The sequence below is a fragment of the Schistocerca serialis genome, chromosome 7, assembly GCF_023864345.2.
Source record: "Schistocerca serialis cubense isolate TAMUIC-IGC-003099 chromosome 7, iqSchSeri2.2, whole genome shotgun sequence".
Taxonomy (NCBI): domain Eukaryota; kingdom Metazoa; phylum Arthropoda; class Insecta; order Orthoptera; family Acrididae; genus Schistocerca; species Schistocerca serialis.
This window is the reverse complement of record NC_064644.1, coordinates 388,981,055-388,994,981: the sequence shown is the minus strand read 5'-3', so window position 1 is coordinate 388,994,981 and position 13,927 is coordinate 388,981,055. Positions and strand designations below refer to the sequence as shown.

The 13,927-nt window shown below is 41.0% G+C and overlaps 1 protein-coding gene across 1 annotated transcript in view; it reads right to left on the bottom strand.

Moving 5' to 3' along the window:
• Positions 1-811: 811 nt before the first annotated feature.
• Positions 812-13,927, bottom strand: part of LOC126413117 (uncharacterized) — an 82,206-nt gene continuing 69,090 nt past the window's right edge. Inside the window, exons 6-7 of the mRNA XM_050083008.1 lie at positions 960-1,157; positions 812-838 (exon numbers count right to left, since the gene is read on the bottom strand). Coding sequence (XP_049938965.1) covers positions 812-838; positions 960-1,157 — 225 coding nt within the window. The remainder of the gene's footprint in view (positions 839-959; positions 1,158-13,927) is intronic.

The window sequence follows — 13,927 nt, the reverse complement described above, 5'->3', positions numbered from 1 at the left end:
TTCCAACATTGCTCCGGGTTACACATTAACCGCATTTGTGAAGTGACCCGCCGTGTTTCTGTGTCGCCTATAACCGAGCGGCAGCCGATGTAGCAACATTATAGTGGCAAGTGACAGACGTCAACTATCAAGCAATTTTAATTGGACTATAGTCAAAATTTATTGTTAGTATCCTTCACATACGAGATATCCAAAGCGCAGCATCTGCCTCTTACTGTATAACTTAACTCGTCGCATATCCCTCAATGCTCTCTCCCTCATGATGGGATTAAAGGAACACGATGTGTAAATGAATGAATTAATTAATCAGTTGTGTGGTGACTCCCTCTTTGGGTCTTTGGCTCCAGGTCCAGCCGTCTATGGATCCCCCTGGTCGGCGCATTACTGGGCCAAGAAGTGAAGGTGAATGCCCACCCAGGACTGCAGAGATGAATTTAATAGCACCCTTAGTGGTGGATGGAGGGTGTAACAAACAGCTGGCTTTGATGTTCCTTACCGCCTTTTCAGGAAAGTTAAATCACGAGTGCAGTCATATGTTTTGTAGGCTATGTACTGTGTATTTTTTACCGGCACTATCCGTCGGTGAAGTGTGATTTTGAGAACTGTCATGAATACTTACTTGAATATTCAGCTAGTTGCTCTTCCGCTTGCATGTAAGGAATGTGCGTGCGTGAGTATGAAGCCAGTATTGAGATGTGTTTAGTATGAGGCATGTGGTGTAGCTGTTTGTGTATGTACGAAAACGAAAAAAACATCACGTGCAAACATTTTACAGTTGGGAGACAGAATACGATGGAACAGAAGAAGAACTTCAAGCATCTCCAAAGCGCAGCGTCTTCTTATCAAGAACAGCGTGCCCTAGTCGACGTATTCGGCTGTTTTATAGCACAAACCCAATGACTCATGTGTACGTACCAAAGACTGGGTATGTGTTCTATTTGAAAGGAACTAAAACTCACATGGGCGCCGCGGTATTTGATGAGTTCCTTTATTCTGTCGACGATGTAAAAGTTGCCATCAGCATCGCAGTGGCCCACGTCTCCAGTATGGATCCAGCCCTCCTCATCTGCGAAGTCTTTGATGATGGACCATCCTTTGAAGCACAGCTCACCATCGACTCCAGGACCAAGACATTTACCGGTCTCCAAGTCCAACACCTGCAAACAGAGCAGTCACTTACAAACGTCATTGACGCACAGGGCTTGCCCTATACGTTGCGAAAGCGAGAAGCACTAACTACGACACCTAAAAGAGTGATTTTTCTTGTGAAGTGGCAGGCTCCAATACAACTCGTATATTAAATCAGAGTACGGTAAATACCCTTGAAATTTGCACAAATAAAAACTAAAAGCAGTGTGTTCTGCTGAACTAAAGATGGGTAATGAGGACAGAAGGAAGAAGGGAAGGCAGATTAGAGTTTAACAACCCTAAAACCTCCTACTGTGCACCTGAAAGTCCTTTTACATTTCTTTTCTAGTAAGAACTAAAGTAATAACTGAGTGTCCAAATGACTGTGTACATGATACGGCCAAAGCCGGAAATCTGCCAAAGAGGGAACTTGCAGGCCAAGTCACGGAACGGCAAATGTCGCTTTAAATTGGCCGGCCAATGTGCGATCTTTTCCTTTTTTCGGGATTCGCCCGACCAGTTCGCGATGTGGCTCCGACTTATCGATCAAACTCCGAAGAAAGAAGCAAAGCAGATTTGAGTGAACAATTTAAAAGTGTATAAGTCAGGAAATAGTCAGCGTCGCCTAAATTGGCCGGCTAATGTCCGATCTTTTCTTCACTTCTGGATCTGGCCGGCCAGTTTGCGAAGTGGCGTAGACAGATCGGTCAGAACCGGAAGATAAAAAAAGAGTGAATGAATACGTGTAATTTCAAGCTGTTTGCAATCTATTAATTTTATCAGTTTCACTTATAAAAAATATAAACAGTATACAATCTATTCGCTTTAAGAAAGTTTTTTTAGTACTGCCGGTATTCACTTACTACAACGAGTAAAGCCTTTATGACATTTCAAATTACACAACAGTTTTTTTTATTTTCGGCATTTGCATTGATTTGAGGCACAATTAGTAGAGCAAGTGCATCGATTGTATCCTTGGCCACTTATCAGTGTAAAGACGATATGGTTCGTAATGATTTTTCTTCTTTGGCCACGGATTCCAGCGTGAGCTGTTTCTCGTGCAGAATAGGGAATGCGTTTCTGGAATACAGCCGCTTGAGAACACCATGTTCTGTTTATGGCTTGTATAAAGTGCCTTCGACGTTCATGACAACCGCAAGAACGCTTCTGGAATCTCCGCGACCTCTGACATCTGGAATACGGATGCAAACATTGTCTCCAACTTTTGCAGGTGTAAATTTTGCATCTCAATTTTGAAGCATCTTTGCATGTTGTGCTTGTAGAAAATGGTTCAAATGGGTCTAAGCACTGTGGGACTTAACATCTGAGGTCATCAGTCCCTTAGAACTACTTAAATCTAACTAACCTAAGGACATCACACACATCCATGCCCAAGGCAGGATTCGAACCTGTGACCGTAGCAGCAGTGCGGTTCCGGACTGAAGCGCCTAGAACCGCTCGGCCACAGTGGTTGTGCTTGCAAATTGCCGAGAGCTCCTGCCGTCCTCTTACTGATTTCTTATTTATTGTAACATAGTTTGCAAATAATTCTCTCTTCATATCCTTCCTCTGCTTCACTACTTCCACAAATTGCATTTCCCGCAGGATACACATAAATGAGCTGCACTACAATCTTCTTCACCAACTACACACAATACGTTCCCCTTGTTTTTGCCAGGTAACTGATTCGACTTTCCGATGGTTCGACCCCCTCGGCGGCAGTTTCATTATTGGGAGTAGTCTCTATATTTATAGCGTCCTCCATTGCTTGTTCGACTTTCTCAAGGCTTTCCTCTGTCACTATGTCATCAATAATTTCTTTAGGCAAATTTGATGCACTCAGCCCCAATTTTGCTTTAAAAATAAATATTGCCTCTTATGGCGACTAGTAAATTCATTGATGAAAAGAACGGTATTTCATGAATTGGATGAATCAGACTCTCAGCCCAGTGTGCCGAGTTAATGTCTGCATCCACGTCATTATATTCTGTACGTCCTGGTTGGCCCATTCGATGGAACCTTGGCTTTGGTTGTGTCTCGGTTTTCCAAGTATCAGTTTTAATTCAGACCACATGTTACTTAGCTCATTTATAACTTGGTTCGAAAACTCTCAATCATTATCTGACTGCAGCATACTTGGAACACCTACAGTGGAATAGATGTCAGTAATCAACTTCTTCTGCTCTTTTGCTTTTCAGGGGTTGCAATAATATAAACTTGCTTCAGTGATGATGGTAAATGAGAACGAACTTTTACTCCTCATCGGGTCTACTTTGCATGTCTACACAGATCTACGTGGCATCTTGGATTCAATTCTTTAAATATTAGAGATTCGGAAAGCAAACCTTTCTTTGGATTAGACAATTTAGTCGGACGAGGTTTGCTTGAGCGAAGATACAAGGTAATAACCTCTTTGGTGACATTTTTGAACTTAAACATCAGTTCTTTTTCCATCCTTGAGTGACCTCCACGTCCTATTTCCAAGCGATTATCGTGAAATATTTTGAAGAGTTCTTTATAGACATGGTTCAAGATCAGTCAATTTCAATTTTCTTAGTGAACTCTCTTTTATCTGCTTTACTTTGGCTTGTTCAACGCCGTCTATAAAAGAACAGTATCTATCTCTTGTAATTATTCCGCTTTATTTGGTTTTTCTTGGGGCAGCGTATTCAAAGTGCCCGACTTGATTTTCATATCAGGTGTCGTTTCCGTATTTGCATGCATCCCATCTTCATCGTGAATATCGTTCCCATGTGAAATGGTCACGGGTCAGCCCATTGAAAAACGATACGGACAATAGAAATCGAATGCCACTATATGTGATCAGCCTAGGTCCGACTACCAAATAATTAGTAGTAAACAATTAGTGACTTAGGGCACGTCCATTAATTACGCGAGCTCAAAATTAAAGAAATATCACTAATTCTCATTTAAAGAGGGAGGTCAATTAAAATCTCTCGTTAACTTTTTAATTCAGAAAATCTCCATTATTATAAAAGATAACATTTTTTTATAAAATTAATCCCGAGCAGAGACAATACTAAAGTACGCACCAGTCTTTATGTAGACTGTGATTTTAACTGAATGCATTATACGTGCTGTCGTGCTTCAAGAATTTCCGTGTAAATTCTAGAACCACTTTGCCTTCCTCCGTCTCGAACCCACGATATTTGAAATAGAAGTGTGAGAGACGAATCAGACCTACTGCGCATTGCATGTTTGTGTTTGTAGGTCTAAAAACAGTCACGAGCAAAATGTGGACGCGGCGGCCGAATGGCGGCCGACAAGTACCTGCTGTACGATCCATAGTGTTTCAGTGTATGTGTAAAGAAGAGCCTGTGCTATTCTTTGTTGGTTTAGTGACTGATGATTGTTAAGAACAAATGAAGAAATGAGATTAGACCTTAAAGTAACTCATGTCTGGGACTTGCTGGAGGCAAGATATATTTTACGGCATGTTTGCAGTAGAGACATGGTTTTTAAGCCAAGTCTTTTCTAAATGGACTTAAATCTGTTTCTAATGTGAGACGATACGTGTTACTTACGAGAAGTTTAATGTTTATGTGCGAAGTGTGAATTTTGTTCTTAAGAAGCTCAAATATATCAATAGTTATTGAAAAGTATTCTTCGAGTACAGAATTATTCCGCAAGTGGTGAGAGTCTTTAAGGTTCCTGTAACTAGCATCATTGTTCGGAGAAGAAGTTTATAGAGATTCCAGAAACCCGGCTATCTAGGGAAGAAGATCGTCTGTGTACACCAAGTGAGTCGACTCGTATAAAAGAAGTGGGAAGGTTGCAATCCAACTTCACACTTTGTTATCGTAAAAAAAAAAAATTTAAAAAAAATTTGAGTGTGTATGCCCGGGATTCCCCGATCGTTCGAATCCTGCTTCGGGCATGGATGTGTGTGATGTCCTTAAGTTAGTTAGGTTTAAGTAGTTCTAGTTCTAGGGGACTGATGACCTCAGAAGTTAAGTCCCATAGTGCTCAGAGCCATTTGAACCATTTTCTTGATTCCCCGATCTGGAAGGCGTGCCGCAGAAGTGCCATATTTCATTTGGGAAGTTCCCTCCCAGAGCGGCCGAATTCACGTATTCAGTTGAGAAAGTCATGATAATCTGCAACTCAACTCATAAATCTCTCAAATAAATGTTATTGTGTTTAAAATGAATTTGTACCAAAACTTTTATAATGTCTGTGTTAAATGGCCTGCTGACAAGTCGAAACAAACGTCTCAGAGAGATGTTAATCTTTTATGAAAAGAAGCTAAGCTTCCCTGACAGAATTATCTTAGTGATCATATAAGTTTGGAAATTGAGAAGGTACGTAACAATAAAGCTCGAAGGACGGTACAAACAATGTTCTCTTTCATATGAACAGTAAGGTTTAGTAACAGTGTATATCAGTAAAAGATCAGTTTTTTAGCGATGTGTTAGAACACTTAGGCCTACTATTTTCAGGAACCTTTTTGTCGATCTTTCCAACGGTTATAACCATGAATGACAGAGCCTATTCAGGGTTGGTGTGTTTAAAGCAAGGTATTTTCACATTTAAAAGTGTTTAACACAGTTTCCCTAGAAGAACATGTTTTTATCAAAGTGTTTTAGTCAATGTTCGAAACAAATAAAAAGCTTTTCGGTTTACGTGTATGTTGTAATATTTTTTAGCAGAGTGTTTTATGGAGATAACAACAGAGCAAGCACACAAATGCCGATGGAGTGAGTGAGCAATTAGGGAAGATGGAATCGCTACTTAATTTGTATTTACTCATCTGAAGAAATTATTTTCAAAAAACCGCGATCGCAGAGAGCCATTTGGTAGCTGTCAAAACAATCATTTTAATTAAACTCGTTATAATGAACCTTAAAATAATGTAGTTATTTTATCGCCCACTTTCACAGAGAAAAGTAATACATGGACAGACACTTTAGGTACGTATAGTAAATGACAAGGGTTGCAACTTTAATAGTGGCAACTATTTATTTATAGCTCGTTCAAAATAGATACGTGTTTCAAAGTTTTACTGACCTTCAAAGTAGTCACTAGCATTGTGTATAACCCGTTGCCAGCGATGTGGAAATCTTAGGATACTCTTAGCAGTGCCAGTTGTGTTGAAAGTTCGAGCGGGGCGGTCTATTACCCGACGAATTTGTAGCAGTTCTGAAGCGAATGCCGTGAAGTGTTTCCTTCGGTTTAGAAATCGAGTTGAACTCATGAGGGCTTAGTTCGGGGAAGTGCAGTAGGTGGTATAGCACCTAGTAGCCCCATCAGTTATATCAGTAACAGCTTACACTGTAGGTGCTTGAGATTGTCCTGCAATAGGATGGTCAGGTCCTGCAGAAAGTGTCATCACTTCTGTCTCTATGCTGTTCATTTTTGGAACACAACCTACGACCAGCTTAGAGACAGAAGTGATGACACTCTCTGCAGGACCTGACCATCATTTTGCAGGACAATGCTCAAGCAAGTACAGTGCAAGCTGTTACTTATTTGTTTGACTGATGGAGCTGCTAAGTGCTGTACCACCTACTACGCTCCTCTGACTTAAGCCATCGTGAGTTCAACTCGATATCTAAACTGAAGGAAACTTCACGGCATTCGCTTCAGAACTGTTACAAATTCGTCGGGCAACAGACCGCGCCGATCGAACTGTCAACACAACTGGCACAGCTAAGAGTATCCTACGACTTCCACATCGCTGGCAACGGGTTATACACAGTGTTGGTGACTACTTTGAAGGTCAGTAAAACTTTGAAACAAGTATCAATTTTGTACGAGCTGTAAATAAATAGTAGCCACTACTTAAGTCCCAACCCTCGAACTTCTACTTAAAATGACCCGAGTAGACCTCAAGTGAAAGAGGGGGGGGGGGGGGGGCGGCAGTACATCACATTTCACGAAACTTGAAACTTCTTCACCACAAATGGGCGAAGTGGGAACAAAAACGAAAACCAACAAGAAAAGCAGCTCACGTTAATTCCCTTACAACATCTGAAAGATGCACCAATGCCACAAACAAAAATACTAAAAACCGTAACAGTACTCACAGCTCATCCAGTTTGTTTTGATCAAGGTGCAGAGCCAGGACCTTCTGCTAAAAGTAGCAGCTACCAGAGCACGGCACAGTTAACTCTAAAAGTGAGACAAGTGTTGCCTACCACACATTGTTGTCTCATCAACGGATTCAGTTCGATTTAGCCAGGGATTTCGTGACGCATGTGCAATCACATCGCGTTTTGGCCAGGAATGTGCGGCCAATTCGAGAAATGGCTAGCCAAAGTCGGATATAGCCGCTTCTTTCACGCAATCGGGCATTGGCCAATCCTCTCGGCCAGAGTGTGAAATGGCCAGCCAATACGCGATCTAGCCAGGCTTCGGGCTTTGGTCGTTACATATATAGCAACGAAATTCTATTCAGGATACAGCTGTAAAATAAACTAAGCACATGTCTCACTAATGAAGAAATGCAGGTTTGTAAAGGAAAATAATGAAAAACAATATTTACTAATAGATAAGTTTTTAATTATATGTGAAAGCCAAGAGCCGCACAAAATCTATAACTACAAAGATGCAAAATATCTCTAATCTCTTTGGCACAATTCATAAACAGTGAGTGGATCTGAACCTGAGCTTCGAAGGAACATACACAATATAAATACAAAGAAACAATAGACATGCTGCAACAGTTTTAAGAAATATCTTATTTTGCCAATTCCTCAAATACTGTTACAGCCACTGCTGACAAAATGAGTAAATAGCAACGTGATCGCGAATATGTAACTTACTCAAAGCAAAACGCCTACACACTGGCAACAAAGAAGAAAATCATACCAATTGTTACTGCAGAGTTATCCTATTTACTATCATTCGCAGATTATTCATATGACGTGTTGTGAGTTATCAGTCGACCTGTTGAGCATACCCCTAATATGCTATAAGTACGATCCGCGATGACCTTCGAGGAAGTAAAGCTCACCATAGGATCAAACAAATTTCAAGGAAATTATGTCGAAAAAAGGATACGTCTTATAAAATGAAAATTGCTAGGGTTGGCCCAATTAGGTATGTGTACCATCCCCCCACTGATATATTAATGAAGGCGCTCATCAAATTACAAGAGGAATATAGTGGTGTACCGACTTCTGGCGTATTTTTCCTGTGAATATACTTGAAGAAACGATTTAATATTTTTCTTTAATATGTGAAAAACATTGACATTTAATCATGTGAAGTGCATCGAGTGAAAATGACAAAGACAATAAGCGCGATTTATTATGTATGTAGGCAGTGATTAAGAAAAGACAATATATACTCTGTTAAGTTTCATTTGTCTGATGAAAGAGAAGACATTGACCTTTTCGAGTACTACCGCTGACCTAGCAAGACGCACTCTTCCTACATTCCATATTAAGATGTCAGTAATAAATGTAATAATTGTTAATTTATCTAAATCGTTTTCAGAACACAAAACTTTATTTGTTACTACTAAAACCATCTTTTATTTGTAGAAGAATTGTATCCTTTCCTGCAGTTATTAAAAGATTACGGTCGGTACAACTATTTTTTGTAATTACGGCTCTAGTATTCCAGATGTTATTGAGATAACTTATTCAGTTTACGTATGAAAGTATTAAAGTATCTTAGTCATTATTTTCATTTTCTGATGCAAATGTTGCTGTACTGTGCCACAAATGACGAGTACATTGTTTTTCGCATAGGCGCCATTACAGAGGGAGCTATAGCTAAAAATGCTTCATGCAATTAAAATTAACAAACCATTGTGCTACTAATAAATAGACATTCATACGAATGCTCAAGTTTCAACCCCTGAGACCAAAAGAGATCGTGTTCGTATGTTGTTTTTTGATTTGGTGTGCAATAACGTATCTGCACGATAACGTAACTTCAATAAAACAGAATAATTATAATCAATTATTTAACACACCGAAATGCTGGGTGTAAAACGTCTGTGTTATCATTATTAGAGTTTAAAAGATTGTAAGAATGTCTGTGATAAAAATAAATAATCATTATCTGTTTAAAAGACAATTTCATGAAACACATTACCATTACACTACCCACAGATCATTCATCCACATTTAACATACACACAATATATATCGATAATGTATCCAGAATGAGATTTTCACTCTGCAGCCAGTACCTCGTCTCCTACCTTCCAAAGAAGCTCTCCTGCGGTCCGGCACACAGTTTTAATCCGCTAGGAAATTTCATATCAGCGCACACTCCGCTGCAGAGTGAAAATCTCATTCTGGAAACATCCCCGAGGCTGAGGCTAAGCCATGTCTCCGCAATATCCTTTCTTTCAGGAGTGCTAGTTCTGCAAGGTTCGCAGGAGAGCTTCTGTAAAGTTTGGAAGGTAGGAGGCGAGGTACTGGCAGAAGTAAAGCTGTGAGAACGGGGCGTGAGTCGTGCTTGGGTAGCTCAGATGGTAGAACACTTGCACGCGAAAGGCAAAGGTCCCGAGTTCGAGTCTCCGTCCGACACACAGTTTTAATCTGCCAGGAAGTTTCATCCATAGTATTACAGGTAAGTGAACACATAAAAGCATAATATGAAACTACATTATGGATTTGACCAATGACTGTGAAAACCGTTAGCGATTTGAAGAAAGGTCTCTAGAAAAGCAGAAATAAACACCAATACTTTCACTAAAATGGTGAGTCCAGCTCCGTCTCTGTATTTTGCTCTTAACTGGATGTTCTCTTCCACATGTTTTGTCATGGTTTACTAATACTGGTATGAATGGAGCCAGAACCTCGCTCCCACTACTCCCAGGCAAATCAAAGGCCTTGCACACGCAGGGAAACGCGTCTTCTATCAAAGTAATTACTGTAGGCCAATCACAGACCCTCCCTCCCCCCCCCCCCTTAGTCAGAAGATTTAAACGAACCTATATATATATATATATATATATAAAGCAATGTCCTCACAGACTGACTGACTCACTGACGCATCATGGCCCACCCCAAACCACTAAGGCACTAAGGATAGAAACTTGAAATTTGCAGAAGGTGTTGATCTTATAAGTGTCGTTTAAAAAGGGATTTTTTCGAAATTCCCCCTTAATAAGGTGAAAGAGTGGGTTAAATGTTTTTAACCTATCTCGCTGTTAAGGTGATTTTGAAGCTAGTCCTACAAAAATTGGTAACTTGTTTTTCGGGTAGAAATAAAGAAATACGTGTCCCATTATTTTTGTAAAATTAATCTCTTTGGGGCTGATACAGTGGGTGAATATATTTTTTGAAAATAAATCATTATTGAAGAATTACTAAAGTATTTTTAGAGTTACCTCAATGAAAATTTGTGTTTGACTTCTCAGTTACAAATAAAAAAATAAATGTTGTAGTGTTTTTGGAAATTGAATCGGTAAAGCGGTGAAATAGGGGATGAAATATTTTTTTTAAATATTTCATTATGAAAACATTTTTTAAGCTAAAGCAATGAAAATTTAGTTTTCACTGTTTGTAAAAATTCAACCCCTAATGGGGCGAAACAGGGTTTGAAAATTTTTAACAAAATCTTTTGTTATATTTGAGCCTCCTGGCTTGTATAGATATCTGTTTCGTGGCCTACTGGCATGACTTAACTGTTCTAACGCGACTGCGTGCCATTACGAGTTTTGCAGCGACCTCTGAATCGAGTGCAAGACTAGTCCCTCCGGGGAGAGGGATAGAGGAAGGGACGGCCCTGGTGGCACGAGGCAGCGCCGGTGCTGAAATAGTGTGTTGTCTCGTATGCGGGAACCGTTGCTCTGGGAGCTTGATATACGGTAAACCTAGAAAGCCTAGTGTTTGGACTGTTGTTTCTCTGGTGTATTCCATTCACAGGCTAAGTGGATCAGCCCACCGCATTCCTGGTGGTTTATGCTGCATTACTGCGAGAGTGGCTATTGCACCTACTGGGAGAGTGTACAGTTTCCTCGTGCATTTGGCGAGACGCTCAATCGCTTGGTTGCTAATGATGCAATTTGTCTTTCGACGGACCGCCTCTGCTTTCCTCTTGCGTCATATTGCTCTCCAGTATCTTATTAATGTTACAGTAAGTGTATTTGTTTCAATATACACTTAAGGTTTTCCAGTTTTAATTGGTTCCCTGTTAAGATCTCTGTCACTCTAACCAAATAATTTGTAAACATTCTTCTTCAAGTCGTGATCAGTTCCCTACATAGTGGCTTCGTAGTGTATTTAAGGTTACTGCATTGAACTAAAGATTTCGGGGCACATTACTGTTGTTCAATATTCTCCCCTACCAGGGTCGTGGTCTCATACAAGTTTCTGGTCATTTGTGCTTAATCCTGGTTATTCATTTAATGTACACTACTGGCCATTAAAATTGCTACGCCACGAAGATTACGTGCTACAGACGCGAAATATAACCGACAGGAAGAAGATGATCTGACATGCAAATGATTAGCTTTCCAGAGCATTCACACAAGGTTGGCGCCGGTGGCGACACCTACAACGTGCTGACGAGGAAAGTTTCCAACTGATTTCTCATACACAAACAGCAGTTGACCGACGTTGCCTAGTGAGACGTTGTTGTGACGCCTCGTGTAAGGAGGAGAAATGCGTACCATCACATTTACGACTTTGATTAAGGTCGGATTGTAGCCTATCGCCATTGCGGTTTATCGTATCGTGACATTGCTGCTCGCGTTGGTCGAGATCCAATGACTGTTAGCAGAATATGGAATAGGTGGGTTCAGGAGGGTAATACGGAACGCCGTGCTGGATCCCAACGGCCTCGTATCACTAGCAGTCGAGATGACAGGCATCTTATCCGCATGGCTGTAACGGATCGTGCAGTCATGTCTCGATCCCTGAGTCAATAGATGGCGACGTTTGCAAGACAACAACCATCTGCACGAACAGTTCGACGACGTTTGCAGCAGCATGGCCTATCATCTCGGAGACCATGGCTGGGGTTACCCTTGACGCTGCATCACAGACAGGTGCGCCTGCGATGGTGTACCCAACGACGAACCTGGGTGCACGAATGGCAAAACGTCATTTTTTTAGATTAATCCAGGTGCTGTTTACAGCATCATGATGGTCGCATCCGTGTTTGGTGAAATCGCAGTGAACGCATATTGGAAGCGTGTATTCGTCATCGCCATACTGGAGTATCACCCGGCGTGATGGTATGGGGTGCCATTGGTTACACGTCTCGTTCTCCTCTTGTTCGCATTGACGGCACTTTGAACAGTGGACGTTACATTTCAGATGTGTTACGACCCGTGGCTCTACCCTTCATTCGATCCCTGTGAAACCTTACATTTCAGCAGGCTTATGCACGACCGCATGTTGCAGGTCCTGTCTGGATACAGAAAATGTTCGACTGCTGCCCTGGCCAGAACATTCTCCAGATCTCTCACCAATTGAAAACATCTGGTCAATGGTGGCCGAGCAACTGGGTCGTCACAATACGCCAGTCACTACTCTTGATTGACTGTGGTATCATGCTGAAGCTGCATAGGCAGCTGTACGTGTACACGCCATCCAAGCTCTGTTTGACTCAATGCCCAGGCATATTAAGGCCGTTATTACGGCCAGAGGTGGTTGTTCTGGGTACTGATTTCTCAGGATCTATGCACCCAAATTGCGTGAAAATGTAATCACATGTCAGTTCTAGTGTAATATGTTTGTCCAATGAATACCCGTTTATCATCTGCATTTCTTCTTGGTGTAGCAATTTTAATGGCCAGTAGTGTATATTCGTGTTGTATTATGCATTGATTTTAGTTATGTTCTAGATGCATGGACTGTCCAGTTCCTCAAAGTATTTATTGAGTCTGTCAATAAGGAAAAATTTGTTAGTTGTTCGCCGTTGCACATTTTGATCCTGATGTAAGGTCTTGTTTGGCTTTTTTGTGTGACAGCATTCGTCTCAGGCCTTAAGTTCATGCCTCAATACCCAAAAACTTTTGTCGGTTCTATTTGACCTTTTTCACTGTCCCCCAGCGAAGTAACTGTAACTATTCTCAATTTAATTAGTTCGTGTTGCAAATAGTGTTAAATTTGGATTTTCTCCTTTTAGAATTTTTAATTAATTAATTTGTTTAATACATAATTTAATGGATACTTAAATTCTAACTTAGTGGGCAGTAAGTTGATTGAGTTTGTTTTTAGAAATTTGTCATTTAACTGATTCTAATTGAAAAGCCTTAGTTGTATATTTATCTTGCACTTCCTTTGTTGAAATGCCATTGTGCATGTATTACTGTTTGATTTGGAACTGTTTTCCTTAGGCGATTCCTTCGCTGCGCTGTTTCCTAACTGACAGGGCTTCTCGCCTTGGTTGCGGGGCCTAGGGAGACGCGGTACTGGAGTTTCCATGTACTGCTGCGTGCGTCTGCTCGGTGAAGCGCGTTTGTCATACAGCGTGAGTTCTGATGACGTCACTTACGTCTACGGGCAACTTTCATGCAGCTTCGTCAGCTTCCTGAGTCGAGCTTGCCTTTGCTTCTGTAGCCTTTAGCCGTTTGTTTCTCAGTGCCTCACATACTGATTCTGCCAACCACTTGATCGTTGTTGCTGGCGCAATCCTGTGATATTAAGGACTTCCTGTCCTTGACCGAAACACTTGTTATTCAGTTGTACTTTTGATAATGTCCGCCACCGTAGCTAAGTGAACAGCGCGCCGGCTTGTAAAGCTGGGTTGGAGATTTTCTCCGCTCTGGGACTGGGTGTTTGTGTCGTCGTCATCATCATAATTTCCTCCTCAAAGACGCACATGTAGCCCAAGTGGCTTCACCTCAAAAGACTTGCACCAGGCG